Below are 18,345 nucleotides of genomic sequence, written 5' to 3'. Positions count from 1 at the left end.
TTGTTCTGTTCCTTGGAGAATGGCATATTTTTTCCAAAGGCAAATTCCCCCTAAGGTGTGTTTGCTTTTGTGTAACAATGCTGTCTTTGGGCAAACGTTTCATAATTGTGCTCTTTAAGCAGCCTCACACAATTATGGTTTTGTTTATGCAGACAATTGGAATATGGCAGTTTTTCAATATGAAATGAGCAAGGTCGCAAGCGCTGAGGCTGTTGAAGAAATCGCTCTTAATTGACTGAAAAGCCTCAAGTCCCTGGAGGGTGAAAGCACCATAAAGGTGTATTTATGGTATTCATAATTCGCTGAAATAAAATGTGCATGCTCTCCAAAGAATCACAGACAAATGGCCATGAAAAATGAATGAAACATTAGAAATCTAAAACCCTCTCCCTGTTGACCTGAGTATATGATTATGCATGTCGCAAGCCATTTTTTTCTGATTATGCTTCTGCCTTGTGCCTGGTTGTCAGGGAGATCAGTATGTATTACCCCTCCACTCTGTGAGTGTGATATACAGTGTTCATATTTATAGGAAACAGGGAAATTCACTCTTCTAGTGTCAATATGGCCCTCTTCTCATTCAGGTGGCCTTCTCTGTTTTTTCCTTCATCCCTCCATCCTCTCTCTCTTATGGTGACTATAGTTCGTCAGATATATTGGCCTCCTATCTCTCACAAGCCTACTAAATATTTTTCTGTGATTCTCAATCCATTCCTTTCACTATAACATAAACTACAAGGCTTAACTGTCCCCAGAGAGATATAAGTAGAGTACATACCCCGTTGAAGTCCAGTTAGAGAACATTTTAAGGTGCACTAATGGAGAAATCGCTCATCCATTTCCTCTTTGCTAACATAACATAATAATCTAATAGTTTGCCTAATTTCAGTTTGTGACAAAACAAGCAAGTATAGTTTAGAGAATCATTGTACTATCTAAAATATATTTTCCAAAACCAAAAAGATTATATCTTCAGCTGTTTGAAGCCAAAGCATAGAAATAATACATATAGAACAGATCGACCACTTCTTAGACTTGCTTTCAAGGAGAATGACAGATCTATAACTCTCATTTCTATGTGAATTTGGTCGGGCAGCCCAAAAAGTTACACATTGCAGCTTTAAGTGAAAAGAGGGACATAGTACGCGATTCATCTCTGGGAGGCGGAGGTCAGAGGGTAACGCAATGTTGATGTGACACCTGATGGCATGCTGATGGTTTTAGTTCCTAGCCGCATTAAAGCAATGACTAATGGCTTCATACCAGCTCTCCACTGCATTCATTACCAGGCCACGGCTGCCTGGATCCATACCCTGCGCTCTCCTATATGAAACCCAGACCTCTCAAATCAATACACCCCAAGGCTAGGATAGGGAGCAGGAGAAGAGGATGCTTCCTAATTCAATGAAATAGACATTACCAAACGCACCGGACGCGCGCAGGGCATGAGTAATCATAGACAAATTCATTTTAGAACCCCGGTAGCGCAGATGATGCTTTCAATTAAGGGTGCACTTTAGCCCAAGTGTTTATGATGCGGATATAGGGGGTAGTAGGAGTGGGCAGAGTGAGAGGGAGTGGGCCCTGCCCCTTCCTTTCTTCCATCCTTAGGACAGAGGGCATCCAAAGCCTAGACTGTAGAGCAGGGGTCGGCAAGTGATTTTTTGGGGCCCACCATTTTTTTTCATGTTTACTTTTTAAACATTTGGGGGATAAAAAAAACACTGTAAAATCACCAAGAATTTTGCTAAAATGAGTTTAATTTAGGAAATCTGTTCCCAAGTATTCCCACTAATAAAAAAAAGACGTGATCGTGTCTCAAGGTATGAAATGATTCTTATTTTCAAATACAATCTCTTTTTGGGCTTAGTTGTGGTCATTTTGCAGTGTAAATGTTCCGGCCCCCGACCATCCACTCTGACAAAAATCAGCCCACGGCTAAATCTAGTTGCCTACCACTGCTGTAGAGAGAGAACAGGAGGACATACTGCAGGGGAAAGTCAATAGTACTCAAGGTTAGGACACAATGAAGCATATTTATTGGAGATAAGAATATGATATGACTGTACTGTATGCCCGTTTTAAATCAAATGCTGCATACAGTGTGTTGTGCAGTTGTAATCATTGTTTAAGGTTAAACGATTGATTTCTAAGTTCCTTGCATAATAAATTAAACGAGACATCCCGTGCAATCTGAGTTTGTGTTTAGAGATAGGAACAGAGAGAGATGTTGTTTCTCATTGTGATGACGCTGATATTTTGCTCATGCTTCCAATTATTATGTACACTAATATTATGTAGTTGCTAATATCTAAAGTTGTTCTGAATTTAAAATCAATGAAGTTGAATGTTTATGGGTATGGGCCAGGGTGCTGTTCAATACACTGAATCAGTTGAATGATATTGTACAGTATATTGATATGTTGTTGGGATATGTATGCCTTTGTTGAAATGTGTTTTTTTATAGTGTGTTATCCACAACCAAATTAATTCCCCTTCACTGGATACAAAATAATCACTTGATTTCACTTGGCTGGCCTGGTGTTTTATGGTTGGATGGCTATGGAAAACTTACTGTGACCCCACACTGAGGAGACCATGCCTGCTGTGGATAGAGGAGAGGGACTATCTATATTATCCATCCTCCACTGTTTTCATGGCATTGACCCTGTCCTCTCCCTCTTTCCCTCCCTCACTTTCTGTCCGTCTCTCTGTTTGTTTTATCTGAGGGCGGTGGCAGCAGAATTATGACATCCGGCCTGCTCCTCTCCCTCTCTTGACTCTGTTCTATATGGAGGTGTCTGGTCGCGCCTTGGGACTTGCCACTCAGCTAAGAGTTTGGGGTTTAATCTCTGAGCACAGTGCCTTCACCTCTCCATTTGTTAGGAGGTGTACCTTTGTTTACTTTATGATAACTACCACAGGCACACGTTTGAGTGTGTCAAGAACTGCAACGCTGCTCGGTTTTTCACGCTCAACAGTTTCCCCTGTGTATCAAGAAGGGTCCACCACCCGAAGGACATCCAGCCAAATTGATTGTGGGAAGCATTGGAGTCAACATGGGCCAGCATCCCTGTGGAACGCTTTCGAGACCTTGTAGTCCATGCCACGATGAATTGAGGTTGTTTTGAGGGCAAATAGGGGGGTGAGAGTGGGGGGGTGCAACTCGGCCTGGCTCGCAGTTGGCGTTCCAATTCATCGCAAAGGTGTTCGATGGGTTTGAGATTAGGGCTCTGTACAGGCCAGTCAAGTTCTTCCACACTGATCTCGACAAACCATTTCTTTACGGACCTCGCTTTGTGCACGGGGGGCATTGTCATGCTGAAACAGGAGAGGGTCTTCCCCAAACTGTTACCACAAAGTTGGAAGCACAGAATTGTCTAGAACGTCATTGTATGCTGTAGCGTTAAGATTTCCCTTCACTGGACCTAAGGGGCCTAGCCCAATCCATGAAAACAATCCCAGACCATTATTCCTCCTCCACCAAACTTTACAGTTGGCACTATGCAATGGGGCAGGTAGTGTTCTCCTGGCATCCACCAAACCCAGATTCATCCTTCGGACTACCAGATGGTGAAGCGTGATTCATCACTGCAAGGAACGCATTTCCACTGCTCCAGAGTCCAATGCCTGGCGAGCTTTACACCACTCCAGCCAACCATTGTCATTGCTCATGGTGATCTTGTGTATGGAAACCCATTTCATGAACAGTTCTTGTGCTGACGTTTCTTCCAGAGTCAGTTTAGAACTCGGTAGTGTGTCGCAACCGAGGACAGATTATTTTTACGTGCTGCGCACTTCAGCACTCGGCGGTCCCGTTCTGTGAGCTTGTGTGGCCTACCACTTCGTGGCTGAGCAATTGTTGCTCCTAGATGTTTCCACTTCACAATAACAGCACTTACAGTTGACCGGGGCAGCTGTAGCAGGGCAGAAATTTGACAAACTGACTTGTTGGAAAGGCATCCTATGACGGTGCCTCGTTTAAAGTCACTGAGCCCTTCAGTAAGGCCATTCTACTGCCAATGTTTGTCTATTGAGATTGCATGGCTGTGTGCTCGATTTTATACATCTGTCAGCAACTGGTGTTGCTGAAATCCACTCATTTGAAGGGGTGTCCACATACTTTTGTATATATAGTATATATATTGTTTTGTTTCTTTCTTCTGGTCTAGGTACGTACGGGCCAGAGGAGGGCTGGTCATCAGCCTACCCAGAATGCAGACAGAGGAACCAGTCACCAATCAACATCGTAGACCAGGACACAAAGGTGTCCATGGAGTATCAGGAGCTCACTCTGGATGGATTTGACACAGAGTCCTCCAACAAGACCTCAATGAAGAACACTGGTAAAACAGGTGAGATTCACCATATCCCTGTCTGTTTACCCCCACACTCCTTTCATTATATATATATATATATATATATATATATATATATATATATATATATATATATATATATATATACACACAGGTAACTGCCAAAGAGTATTCAATTGGATTGAGATAAAGTGTTCAATTGGGTTGAGATCTGGTGACAGACACTGAGACACACAAAAACAAAGACACACACACAAACACTTTTAACCCCATATTCTCCTTTTAGACCACTGTTTCAAAGTCACTGAGATCTCTTCTTCTAGCCATGGTAGCCCCAAGAAATGGGCAACTGGGAATTTATATACATGACCCTAAGCATGATGGGATGTTAATTGTTTAATTAACTCATGAACCACACCTGTGTAGAAGCACCTGCTTTTAATATACTTTGCATCCCTAATTTACTCAACAGTTTATTTATTTTGGCAGTTACCTGTATGTACGGTCTGAACATAGTATGACCAACCTATTCCTAGCATAACAATAGAGTACATTAAAGGAGCATTATGTAGAAGTTTTCTTGCATTATAATGTCATAAACTGCCTATAATATACCTGCCGTCATAGTGGAATTATATTAAATTCTTTGGGCCCTTACAAAATTGCATTAAGATTTTCAGTTTTCCGATTGGTTAACAAAAGTTGGTATGGCTCTTGTTTTCGAATTGGAGGGTTTGTACCATCTCTCTGATTATCGTCACTCGGAGGCGTGGTCCTCCTCTTCCGAGCACAATCAACAATGGCGGATGTCTTAGGCAAGCAAGCATCCAGCACCACCGGTTGCGGATACAGGTGCCAAAAAAAATTGTTTAGCCAAGCGACCAAATAATAAGGCTCGGGGGGAAAACCAGAGTACATATAGGTAGCAATTTGATTCGCTGGAGAGAAGTTATGGCTGAAGTCTGATGCAGAGATGGCCTGTTTTCTGCTTGGCAGGTTACGTAAACTCACCCCATTCCGTACAAATGTGCGCAAACGCAACATTCAAATGAGGCTACAAAGAAAACTAAAGGGACTGAAGCGACTGTGTTGACTTCAAAATCAGGGGTGTGAACTACGTTTCTATTCATGCGTTGATCGACATGGTAATGGCTCTATAGTATTGGAGAAAAGTTGAAAAAAACTGACCCTCCGTTACATCTTGACGTGTCATGTCGTAACGTACAGCACGCATAAAGCAACTATTTCTGTCTTACAATCTCTCTCCACCAGGTGTGGCACTTCTCTCATCATTTAAAAACAAAAAGTGGACAGTGACGGGGATAAGAGGGATACATAGTCATTTTTTTGCATCATCATTGCATGCGATCATCATTCTCAAAGCCGCTGTTTACTTCTTCACTTTAGCACCGCCCTAAAAACCCGATTCAAATTCGACACAAACCTTCAAATAGGTATGTAATGACACATTATATAAACTCTTTATAGTGTTTCATTTACATTTTAGAGGCGATAAGGTGATAAGTTGGACAGATCGAGTGAAAAAAAGCAATTTTCCCACACAACATCTCTCCTTCTCACTATCACGCATTAGTTTCACTTCCCCACCTGACATTTTGAAAAAGACCCGACGGGGCTCATTGTCTTGTTGAATTATGCAGAAATGGGCAGCGTTTAGGTCATGTAATTGATTATGTTGGAAAGGGGAGAAATTGTGCTTTACAATGGTATTGACATTACAGTTGATCTGGAAGTATTGTGTTTTTGGGGCGCTAAAATAAGGTCAATTGTACGGACCAAGGCGATGTGCAAAAGTGAGTGAGTTTACGTTAACAAGATGTGGCACCAGCTAGCTAGCTGTGATGTTTGTGAATGGAAAAATCTGGGTTAGCTTTATGCTGTCTAAATTATCTGGCTGTCTTGATAAATAACTCAGGTGTACAGTACATGGTATTTGCGATCTAAAACCAGTCAGGATATTGACATAAGCATGTGTGTTTTTGAGAGTCATGGTCATTTTGAACCTACTTACATTTCGCATTGGCGGCTAGCTAATGTTTCATGTACATTTCTCTGTTTGAGAGTGATAGAACTGTCATGGCACTCGGCTGTAACACTACCAGCTGTAATGGTACTTGGCAGTATAGTTGCCTCGCCTTTTTGAGACTTCCAAGTTATTATTACTGAAACAATGTTAGCTAGCTAGGTGACATACACTAGCAATCTAGCTAGCTAGATATAATGTGACATGTGTGATATAATAATGGCTCCACCACAATCCACTCCAAGGAAAGTGTTACCGCTTCCTGCTTTATCAAGCATTGCAATGGCATCCAGCACCACACTGTCAGATAGGTGACAACACATGCTTCATTTCAACATGAGAATAGCTAAATATATTTTTACTGTTCCATTCAATGATAGTTATTGGTTAGCCTGTGCTTTCTTGAGTGTGCATCATTTACGGTTGGTTTCTGTGTTTTTGTGTCCCTCTCTTTGTGCCTGCCTTCTTTGAGTAGCCTATGTGGCGGTGTATATATGGTACTGTCATGTCTCTCGCTCTAGTATTCAGCACTTGGAGTATAACTGACTGTCTTTCTCTAAAGGAGGGATGAGTTTCTGGAGGAGCCCGTAGTGGTTGAGCTAGATAGGAGCACCATTGAGGCAACAGAAGGCGAAAACAGGCGACACGGACATTTTTAGAGACATTATCACCCTATATGTGTATTGCCAGTATTGTACAGATCTTATTCAGTAAATATACTTTTTTTGTTATGTTTTATCACTTCTATTTAGCCTGATGAATATGAGCATCTCTAAAGATCCCTGCTGCTAGACCTCTCTTAAGACACCTCCACTTTCAAGCAACTAGAAGACCTCCCTGCCTGCCTCCCAGTCCCAACCCCAAAACTGATGCAGCATTTTCTCCATGTACTGTACCAGGCTACACACAGAGACTGATCACAGGAATCAATCAATCAATCAAATGTATCTATGAAGCCCTTTTTATATCAGCAGATGTCACAAAGTGCTATACAGAAACCCAGCCTAAAACCCCAAAGAGCAAGCACTGCTAATGTAGAAGCACAGAACATACACATGGACAGCTTAAGCTCCATGGCTGGCTGGCATACATGTAGTGAAGGAATGGGATGAAATGTGCATTGATCTAAATATCCTTATGCTGTGCAGAGGGCCTACAGTGCCAGACCATTTTCTTAGGTTTACTTTTCTCTATAAACATGGACTTACTTTGGAGATTACATTACTTTATTAAAGGCCCACCGTCATCACATGATCACCCCATTCAATTTGCCAAGCAGCTCCTCCTAAATGGCTCTTCACAAAAATTGACCGCACGTCCCAACTTGCAAACCATTCATTGGTTTAGAAGACAAAATAAAGAGTGACAATGTGATTCTAGCCTATTGAAACACACAGAGCAGACCATCCCCCTCCCCAAACCCCCTTGCTGCACACCTAAACCCTATTTTTATTTACATGGTGAGCTCATTTGAATGGGATGACGATGTGATGACAGTGGGCCTTTAAACAGTTAGTTCAGATTAAATCTATAGAGGTCTTTACACAGCTAGATCCATTGATTCACCTATGCTGCTTCGTCTTACCCAGACCACCTGTGAGCCATAGCTCTATTAAAATATATTGTTGGCCTCTTTACCCTCCTCTAATCCTCCCATCCCTGTGTTCTTGGGGCTCTACCTGCCTCTAGGGGTGTGTATTATTGTAACGCTTGTCGTCTGGGGAAGGAGAGGAGGGCCAAAGCGCAGCGTGGTAAGTGTTCATCTTATTTAATGAAAATTGAACACTGAATAACAAACAACAAAGAAACAACCAAAACAGTTCTGTCTGGTGCAGACACACAAAGACTGAAAATAACCACCCACAAAACACAATTGAAAACAGGCTACCTAAATATGGTTTTCAATCAGGGACAACGATTGACAGCTGCTTCTGATTGAGAACCATACCAGGCCAAACACAGAAATAGAAAATCATAGACAAACTAACATAGACAACCCACCCAACTCACGCCCTGACCATACTAAAACAAAAACAAAGGAACTAAGGTCAGAACGTAACAGTTATGTCTGGGCTGGCACACACCTTTTATTTCTCGTTAGGTCATAGGATCATAGGTGTTTTTGATCCTGTTAAATTCCGAGTTTCTGTTTTAGCCATTTATCAGTTGACCATTGTTTTTGGAACCTAAGGGTTAACTTGTGTTTGATCATGTTCACATTGAATTAGTTGTCTGCGACCCTCAGGTCGCACCTCTTCTTTTGTTATTTCATTTTGAACGAAGCCCAACACTTAACTCTTTTTCTCACTTCTCTTTTCGGCTCGAGTTGATGCAGATCCAATACTAATGATGCTGATACTTGTTCAGTAGAACAATTCTGAATATGTTGTCCCTGCTACCACAACTGTTTATCTACAACTAGCTAGCAGCTGACTACTCTACTGTTTACATTCTACCTCTCTAACGCACGCTCATGCACGCTCATTTCAGTTGAAGGCGTTCAGTTGTGCAACTGGCTAGGTATCCCATTTCCCTTTCCTTTCCCTCATGCCCAAGTGCTCTCTCTCACATCTTTGCTCTCTCCCACTCACAACCATAGATTGAATATATAAACAACACAAGAAGCGCGGGGAAGCCTGGGGTCATGGACGACTTGCTGATTACCACTTTAAATATGTAATTGAGTTCATTTGTCCAGGGGTACAGTGCCTTGCAAAAGTATTCATCCCCCCCTGGCGTTTTTCCTATTTTGTTGCGTTACAACCTGTAATGTAAATAGATTTTTATTTGGATTTCATGCAATGGACATACACAAAATAGTTTTTTTTTAAATTACTTGTTTCAAAAAATTCAAAAATATCACAAACGGAAAAGTGGTGTGTGCATATGTATTTACCCCCTTTGCTATGAAGCCCCTAAATAAGATCTGGTGCAACCAATTACCTTCAAAGTCACATAATTAATCAAATAAAGTCCACCTGTGTGAAATCTAAGTGTCACATGATCTGTCACATGATCTCATTATATTTTCACCTGTTCTGAAAGGCCCCAGAGTCTGCAACACCACCACAGCACACCAACATCATAACCTCATCCCAACTGTAAACTATGGTAGAGGGACCATCATGGTTTGGGGCTTCTTTGCCTCCTCAGGGCCTGGAGAGCTTGCTATCATTAACAGAAAAATGAATTCCCAAGTTAATCAAGATGTTTTGCAGGAGACTAAGTCTGTCCACCAATTGAAGCTCAACATAAGTTAGGTAATGCAACAGGACAACAACCCAAAAGGCAGAAGTAAATCAACAACAGAATGTCTTCAACAGAAGAAAATACGCCTTCTGGAGTGGCCCAGTCAGTCCTGACCTCAACCCGACTGAGATGCTGTGGCACGACCTCAAGAGACCGGTTCACACCAGACATCCCAAGAATATTGTGGAACTGAAACCGTTTTGTGAAGAGGAATGGTCCAAAATTCCTCCTGACCGTTTTGCAGGTCTGATCCTTAATTTAACTAAAGAAAACAGTTGGTTAAGGTTATTGCTGCCAACGGAGGGTTAGTTATTAAATCCAAGGGTTCACATACTTTTTCCAACCTGCACTGTGAATGTTAAACTGTGTTCAATAAAGACATGAAAAAGGATAATTGTGTGTTAATTTAAGCAGACTGTGTTTGTCTTTTGTTGTGACTTTTATTACCAATTTATGCAGAAATCCAGGTGATTAAAGGGTTCACATACTTTTTCTTCGCACTGTAGCCTATTATCAGTAAGGCTGAATGTGATGTTTCTCTCCACACTCCACTAAAGGTATTTCTCATATGTATGGTCAAGGTTTACTATTAATTCAAAGTCAATTCAAAAACAAATATCTAGTGCAAATTGAACAAACTAGATCATGTTTCTATTGAATGTAATATGTTCATATGTTAATTATTAAAGAAAATATTTATTTTTGTTAAATATATAGGCATTTTTTTAACATTATACAAACCTGTGTGTCAGCCATCCTTTCACCGTGGAGAGCAAAAAGCCTCTCCTCATCCTAATTTCTGTCTCTCTGCTGCCTTACTCTGCCTGTCCATCCTCTGCCCATGGCTCCTCCTTTACCCTTGCCTCTTGCCCTGCTAGTCTGACTGCCATCAACATGGTCCAACACAACCTGCGCATACATTGAATCACGTTAGATGTCCTGCTATGTGAGATACTTTCTTACATGCATTGGCTATTACAAAACAATTTGACACAGTTGAGTCACGTATACTCTCTCTCCGGCCTCTAGGTCATCAGGCTTTTGATTATCCCGCACACCTGTCACCATCATCTCACACACCTGTCACCATCATCTCACACACCTGTCACCATCATCTCGTGCATCTGCGCCTCATGACACTCACCTGGACTCCATCACCTCCTTGATTACCTTCCCTATATCTATTTCTATACAGTGCCTTGCGAAAGTATTCGGCCCCCTTGAACTTTGCGACCTTTTGCCACATTTCAGGCTTCAAACATAAAGATAATATTAAAATGGAAGGAGTATCAGACCACTGCAAATCTACCAAGACCTGGCCGTCCCTCTAAACTTTCAGCTCATACAAGGAGAAGACTGATCAGAGATGCAGCCAAGAGGCCCATGATCACTCTGGATGAACTGCAGAGATCTACAGCTGAGGTGGGAGACTCTGTCCATAGGACAACAATCAGTCGTATATTGCACAAATCTGGCCTTTATGGAAGAGTGGCAAGAAGAAAGCCATTTCTTAAAGATATCCATAAAAAGTGCAGTTTATAGTTTGCCACAAGCCACCTGGGAGACACACCAAACATGTGGAAGAAGGTGCTCTGGTCAGATGAAACCAAAATTGAACTTTTTGGCAACAATGCAAAACGTTATGTTTGGCGTAAAAGCAACACAGCTGAACACACCATCCCCACTGTCAAACATGGTGGTGGCAGCATCATGGTTTGGGCCTGCTTTTCTTCAGCAGGGACAGTGAAGATGGTTAAAATTGATGGGAAGATGGATGGAGCCAAATACAGGACCATTCTGGAAGAAAACCTGATGGAGTCTGCAAAAGACCTGAGACTGGGACGGAGATTTGTCTTCCAACAAGACAATGATCCAAAACATAAAGCAACATCTACAATGGAATGGTTCAAAAATAAACATATCCAGGTGTTAGAATGGAAAAGTCAAAGTCCAGACCTGAATCCAATCGAGAATCTGTGGAAAGAACTGAAAACTGCTGTTCACAAATGCTCTCCATCCAACCTCACTGAGCTCGAGCTGTTTTGCAAGGAGGAATGGGAAAAAAATGTCAGTCTCTCGATGTGCAAAACTGATAGAGACATACCCCAAGCGACTTACAGCTGTAATCGCAGCAAAAGGTGGCGCTACAAAGTATTAACTTAAGGGGGCTGAATAATTTTGCACGCCCAATTTTTCAGTTTTTGATTTGTTAAAGTTTGAAATATCCAATAAATGTCGTTCCACTTCATGATTGTGTCCCACTTGTTGTTGATTCTTCACAAAAAAATACAGTTTTATATCTTTATGTTTGAAGCCTGAAATGTGGCAAAAGGTCGCAAAGTTCAAGGGGGCCGAATACTTTCGCAAGGCACTGTATATAGCTACAGCTGCAATAGTGTCAAACTAGCTGTGGTTTATCAAACATTAGCAAGGCTAGCAAAGGAACTGACAGAACACATCACAGAAAGTTGACAAATTGAAAGTACAACGTTGCGATATGGTTTAACGTTATATTTCACCTCATCACCCGACATTGTGTGTCCAGTGGTTAGCTAGTGGACTGCTGGTTTTGCTGTAGCCGTATGAAATGGCTGGCTAGCTATGTCTATGTAAACAAATCCACACGTACAAAGGGGGAGTGACTTTAGGCTTGTTGAGAAAGGGGTCGGGGGAGGGAAGGGGGAGAATTGTTTTAAAATAGCCTGTTGTAATTCGCCAAGCTTCCACAACGTGGGAGAAAAATAAGGATATCTCCTTTAAAATCACACTTTATATATACATTCTGGTAGTTTAAAAACATGTAGAGCAGTCCAATACTATATTTGTGGTAGGAGTGGATTTGCACATTTAGTTGATGTCTCAATCTATCATTGGTACAGATGACAACCTGAAAAAGCTGTTTTTGGACATCTGCATTCAGCTCTTATGGATGTTCCCTGTCTAAGACAGGTATTTTTCACAATTTCTATCTGTCACAAAGATGGATCGTCCTCTCTTTCTGCCTACAAATTTAGTTGAAATGCTTGTGGGAGCGAGGGCCACAGGTGGCTGGCGTCAGTATTGACAGCAGTCACAACAAGGCCAGATGTCCTATTACAGAGTCTCTCTGCAGACCTGGGGAAACAAATGTCCCAGTGTGGTTTCTGTATTGCCAGATATTTGATTTTATGAATCTCTCTGGACACAATGTGTCATGTATGAACTGGTGTTGTCCCTGGTCCATCTGTCCCAAATGGTGAACCTTAATGGACCCCTGTATCTGCTTTAAAATGGTGGGCACATACGTACACCTTGTATAACATGTAATCCCACTCTCTTTGAATGATCTATTGTCTTCCTCTTAAACTGTTCTATCATATGATGAAGATCCTATAGCCCATAAAGCTTGCCATATTTCTATCAAGCCTAACACTGGTGTTATTTTCTGCTCCCTCTCTAGTAGGTAGTGAGTGAGTGAATGGCCCATACACATTCCTCAATGTAGTGTAGTTGGGGGGGGTGAGTGAAAGGCTTGTTGTTTAGATGAAAGAGAGTCAGGTTCATCTGATGGGGTACTGTACGTCTTCTCAGCAGTTTATTAGCATCCCTGTCATCACTCAGTGTTAGAGAGAAGACTCGGAGAAAGAGAGAGCGAGAGCGAGAGACTCCTCAACTCATTCAGCATGTGAAATGTCTGTCCCTGATTGCGTGGTGTTTTTCCGAGACTCTGATGGCCACAGCCGTCTCTTCCCAAGGCCAAGGTGTGTTAAAGGATGAGGGCCACCCCTGAGCTGTCTGCTCTGCAGGCATGGTGGGGGAGCACCAGTGTAGTACAGGTTAGTACAGAACGTTAGCGTAGCAGTGGCGCAACCCACCGAGTCAAATAAAGTGCTAACACAAACAACAGCTGCGGAACGAAATAGCGCACAGCTTCTTATCTCTGCTTACTCCATAATGCATGCCTAACAAGACAAATGTCCTCTTGTTGTGCCATGCATTATTTATACAGTACATTCTCCACTATTTATAAATGACAGCTGAGCATCTGTGAAGTAATCACCTGAAGGGGGTGGCTGATGAACAGTGTAGTAAACCAGGAAGGAAGGGGTAAGCATCTCTGAATAATGGATGCTTCAATCAGCTTCTTCTCAAAGTCCTCATGATTCTGTGAAAACTGTAGCCTCGGCTGAACTCTAATCCTTTCACCTTGAAGCAGGAAGTCATTATATGTCTCACGGCCAGAAGAATAGTATCAGGGTTTTTGAGAGGGAGAGGAGGGCGGCTGGAAGGATGAAGGGAGAATACTTTCCCAGAATCGTATCAAATAAACCTTTTAAGAAATTCATGAGGACTTGGAGTCTTCAAGTCTTGAAGAAATATTTGCATTGATCAAGGCTTTATATCCATATCAGCCCCCTGTTTTCACACACTGCGGTCCAAGGTCTCGCTGGCTTAGCGTCTAATTCCTGCTCGCCTGTTAGCGTTCCCAAACACTGGCTCCCATCGCTAATGAAACTCCCAAGACCTGCCTTCCGCTCGCATGCTGGATTAGGACGCTGAATCAACAAAAGGCAAAAACAAATGATGAAAATAGAGAGCAAGAAATGTGTTTTTTATCCCTGCCTTGCTCTGAGCGCTAATGTAAACTGCCATGCCATCCCTTCCGCTAGCCTGTTAGCATAAACCGTAACCATAAAATGAGACTAAACGTAGCAGCAATACAGTGGAGTGTATTTAGCTTAGCCACAGTGGTAGTCTCCCTCCACATCACCTTTCTCTGCTTTGAGTCCCATGCAATAGATGCTAAGCAACATCTTAAGCACACTATGCATTGTTAATCCCTCAGCTTTGATTTGGCTGCCATCTGTAGTCTCAGTGGTATTATGAGGTATGCCAAGAAGGCCAGGCTCCCACAGGAGGCCTTACTACTTAGTGTAACCTTAGCATCCTGGATGCAGACTGGTAGAATTTCAGTGGGAGTGCCAACAACCCTGTAAAAGCACCAGGCAACACATCTCTTAAAATCTCCAATATCTCCCAGAGGAAACAAACTACACAAGGAGGGGAAATAAACTGTGATAGACCAGCCAATTGTTCAAGGGTCAAAGACTTTGGCAGAGTATCCGACCTGAGAGATGTCAAACTAAGTCAATGTATTTAAAAGGCCTAGTGTATTTAGTTTGACATGTCTCAAGTTTCAGACTTTGCTGAAGATGTTAAGATGACAAACAGGCCACTTGAGTGCTTCTTCGAAATGGGACAGAACTCTCCTGTGAAAGGAGGAGTAAAAACGATTCTGAAATTCAATTACAGTAAGACATCGGTTTGACAATGGGAGCATTTATTTAAGGTCATATTGGTTAATTAAATGTGGGTCTATTCAGACAAATTTGTAAACCCCAAAAATGTACCCCTCTGCCAATTCCCACTTTATTTCAACAAGAGGATGATGAAATAACAATGGACTTGCAGAGACAATTAGAAGTGGCTGAGAAGATACAGTGCCTTCAGAAAATATTCATAACTTTGACTTATTTCACATTTTGCTGAGTCACAGGCTGAATTCAAAATGGCTGAAATCCATTTTTTCTCACCCATCTACATACAATACCCCATAATGACAATGTGAAAACATGTTTTTAGAAATGTTTAGAAATGTATTGAAAATTCAATATATACATTTCTAATTTACATAACTGTTCACACCCCTGAGTCAATACTTTATGGACGCATTGGCAGCGATTACAGCTGTGTCTTTTGGGGTAAGTCTCTAAGAACGTTGCACACCTGGATTGCACAATATTTGCACAATATTTGCACAATTCTTCAAGAACCGTCAAGTTTATTGTTGGTCATTGCTAGACAGCCATTTTCAAGTCTTGATTGTGGTGGTCAGGTCATCTGATGCAGCATTACATCACGTTACTTCCTGGTTGAATAGCCCGTACACGGCCTGGAGGTGTGTTGAGTCATTGTCCTGTTGAAAAACAAATGATAGTCCCACTAAACTCAAACAAGATGGGATGGCATATCGCTGCAGAATGCTGTGGTAGCCATGCTGGTTAAGGGTGCCTCTAAATCACCAGCAATGCACCCGCACACCATCACACCTTCTAATCCATGTTTCACGGTGGGAACCACACATGCGGAGATCATCCGTTCACCTACTCTGCATCTCACAAAGAGACAAAAATCAAAAATTTGGACTCATCAGACCAAAGGACAGATTTCCACCTGTCTAATGTCCATTGCTTGTGTTTCTTGGCCCAAGCAAGTCTCTTCTTTGCAGCAATTTGACAAAGAAGGCCTGATTCACACAGTCTCTGAACAGTTGATGTTGAGATGTGTCATGAACTTATCCTCTGTAGCAGAGGTAACTCCGGGTCTTCTTTTCCTGTGGTGGTCCTCATGAGAGCCAGTTTCAATATAGCTCTTGGTGTTTTTTGCGACTGCACTTGAAGAAACTTTCAACGTTCTTGACATTTTTTAGGATTGACTGACCATGTCTTAAAGTATTGATGGACTGTCGTTTTTCTTTACTTAATTTAGATTGATTGTCTGATTGTCTAAAACGCATAGAGAACGAAAGAAATTCCACAAATTAACTTTTAACAAAGCACACTTGTTAATTGAAATGCATTCCAGGTGACTTTCTCATGAAGCTGGTTGAGAGAATGCCAAGAGTGTGCAAAGCTGTCATCAAGGCAAAGGGTGGCCACGTTGAAGAATCTCAAATGTAAATTATATTTTCATTTGTTTAACACTTTTTTGGTTATTACATGATTCCATATGTGTTATTTCATAGTTTTGATGACTTCACTATTATTCTACAATGTAGAAAATAGTTTTTTTTTTAAAGAAAAATCCTTGAATGAGTAGGTGTGTCTAAACCTTTGACTGATACTGTAAGTCAAAACTGTAACTTGGCCATTCAGGAACATTCAATGTTATCTTGGTAGGCAATTCTAGTGTACATTTGACCTTATGTTTTAGGTTATTGTCCTGCTGAAAGGTGAATTTGTCTCCCAGTGTCTGTTGGAAAGCAGACTGAACCAAATTTGTGATACTTTACAGCCTTATTCTAAAATGGATAAAAAAAATGGATAGAGTTTATTTACTCTTCCTTCGTTAGATTCTAGCTCATCTTGCTTTGGCTGGCATTAGTTGTTGATCTTGTTGTTGTTGATGTGCTTAACTGAGGGAGAGACAGCATACCTTTTCATCATTGTTTGATTAATAGCACTGCAAAGTTCCAAAATGCAAGAGGACTCAAATGAACTCAAATTGTATTTGTCACATTTTCCCGAATACAACAACCGTGAAATGCTTATTTTACAAGTCCTTAAACCAACAATGCAGTTCAAGAAATAGAGTTAAGAAAATATTTGCTAAATAAACTAAGGTTCAAAATAAAATAAAAAGTAACACAATTAAATAACAATAACGAGGCTATATACAGGGGGTACCTGTACCGATTCAATGTGCAAGGGTACAGGTTAGTCGAGGTAATTTGTACATAAAGTGACTACAGTATGCATAGATAATAAACAGTAAGTAGCAGCAGTGTAAAACAAAGCAGGGGTTAATTTATTAATTATTCAGCTGTCTTATGACTTGGGGGTAGAAGCTGTTAAGTAAGGAGTGTTTTGGAACCTAGACTTGGCACTCCGGTACCGCTTGCCGTGCGGTACTAGAGAAAAAAGTCTATGACTTGGGTAACTGGATTCTTTGCCAATTTTTTGGGCCTTCCTCTGACACCGCCTAGTATAGAGGTTCTGGATGGCAGGAAGTTTGGCCCCAGTGATGTACTGGGCCATACGCACTACCCTCTGTATCGTCTCACGGTCAGATGCCGAGCAGTTGCCATACCAGGCGGTGATGCAACCGGTCAGGATGCTCTCGATGGTGCAGCTGTATAACTTTTTGAGGATTTGGGGACCCATGCCAAATCTTTTCAGTCCCTGAGTGGGAAATGGTGTTGTTGTGTCCTCTTCACGACTGACTTGGTGTGTTTGGACCATGATAGTTTGTTGGTGATGTGGACACAAAATAACTTAAAACTCTCGACCCACTCCACTACAGCCCCTTCAACGTTAATGGAGGACTGTTCAGCCCTCCTATTCCTGTAGTCCACGATCAGCTCCTTTATCTTGCTCACATTGAGGGAGAGGTTTTTCTTCTGGCACCACACTGCCAGGTTTCTGACCTCCTCCCTATAAGCTGTTTCATTGTTGTTGGTGATCAGGCCTAACACTGTTGTGTCATCAGCAAACTTAATGACGGTGTTGGAGTCGTGTTTGGCCATGCATTTGTGGGTGAACAGGGAGTTCAGGAGGGGACTAAGCAAGCACCCCTGAGGATCAGCGTGGCAGATGTGTTGTTGCCTACCCTTACCACATGGGTGTGGCCCATCAGGAAGTCCAGGATCCAGTTGCAGAGGGAGGTGTTTAGTCCCAGGGTCCTTAGCTTAGTGGTGAGCTTGAAGGGCACTATGGTGTTGAACCCCTGTAGTCAGTGAACAGCATTCTCACATAGGTGTCCCTTTTGTCCAGGTGGGAAAGTGTATTGTGGAGTGCAATTGAGATTGCGTCATCTGTGGATCTGTTGGGGCGGTATGTGAATTGGAGTGGTCTACGGTTTCCGGGATGATGGTGTTGATGTGAGCCATGACCTGCCTTTCAAAGTATGGCTACTGACGTGAGTGCTAAATGAGTGGTAGTCATTTAGGCAGGTTAACTTCGCTTTCTTGGGCAC

The 18,345-nt window shown here is 41.9% G+C and overlaps 1 protein-coding gene across 5 annotated transcripts in view; it reads left to right on the top strand.

Moving 5' to 3' along the window:
- ptprga (protein tyrosine phosphatase receptor type Ga) overlaps window positions 1-18,345 on the top strand; it is a 327,026-nt gene that overhangs the window by 225,269 nt on the left and 83,412 nt on the right. For all 5 annotated transcript variants that reach the window (XM_090241146.1, XM_090241144.1, XM_090241145.1 and 2 more), the window contains one exon: window positions 4,173-4,355. In XM_090241146.1, coding sequence (XP_090097272.1) covers window positions 4,274-4,355 — 82 coding nt within the window. In that variant the 5' untranslated portion in view covers window positions 4,173-4,273. The remainder of the gene's footprint in view (window positions 1-4,172; window positions 4,356-18,345) is intronic.

This window comes from Oncorhynchus mykiss, chromosome 7 (assembly GCF_057628025.1).
Source record: "Oncorhynchus mykiss isolate SJ-2025 chromosome 7, ASM5762802v1, whole genome shotgun sequence".
Classification (NCBI taxonomy): domain Eukaryota; kingdom Metazoa; phylum Chordata; class Actinopteri; order Salmoniformes; family Salmonidae; genus Oncorhynchus; species Oncorhynchus mykiss.
The sequence above is the reverse complement of the archived record's forward strand: the minus strand, read 5'-3'. Positions and strand labels throughout refer to the sequence as shown.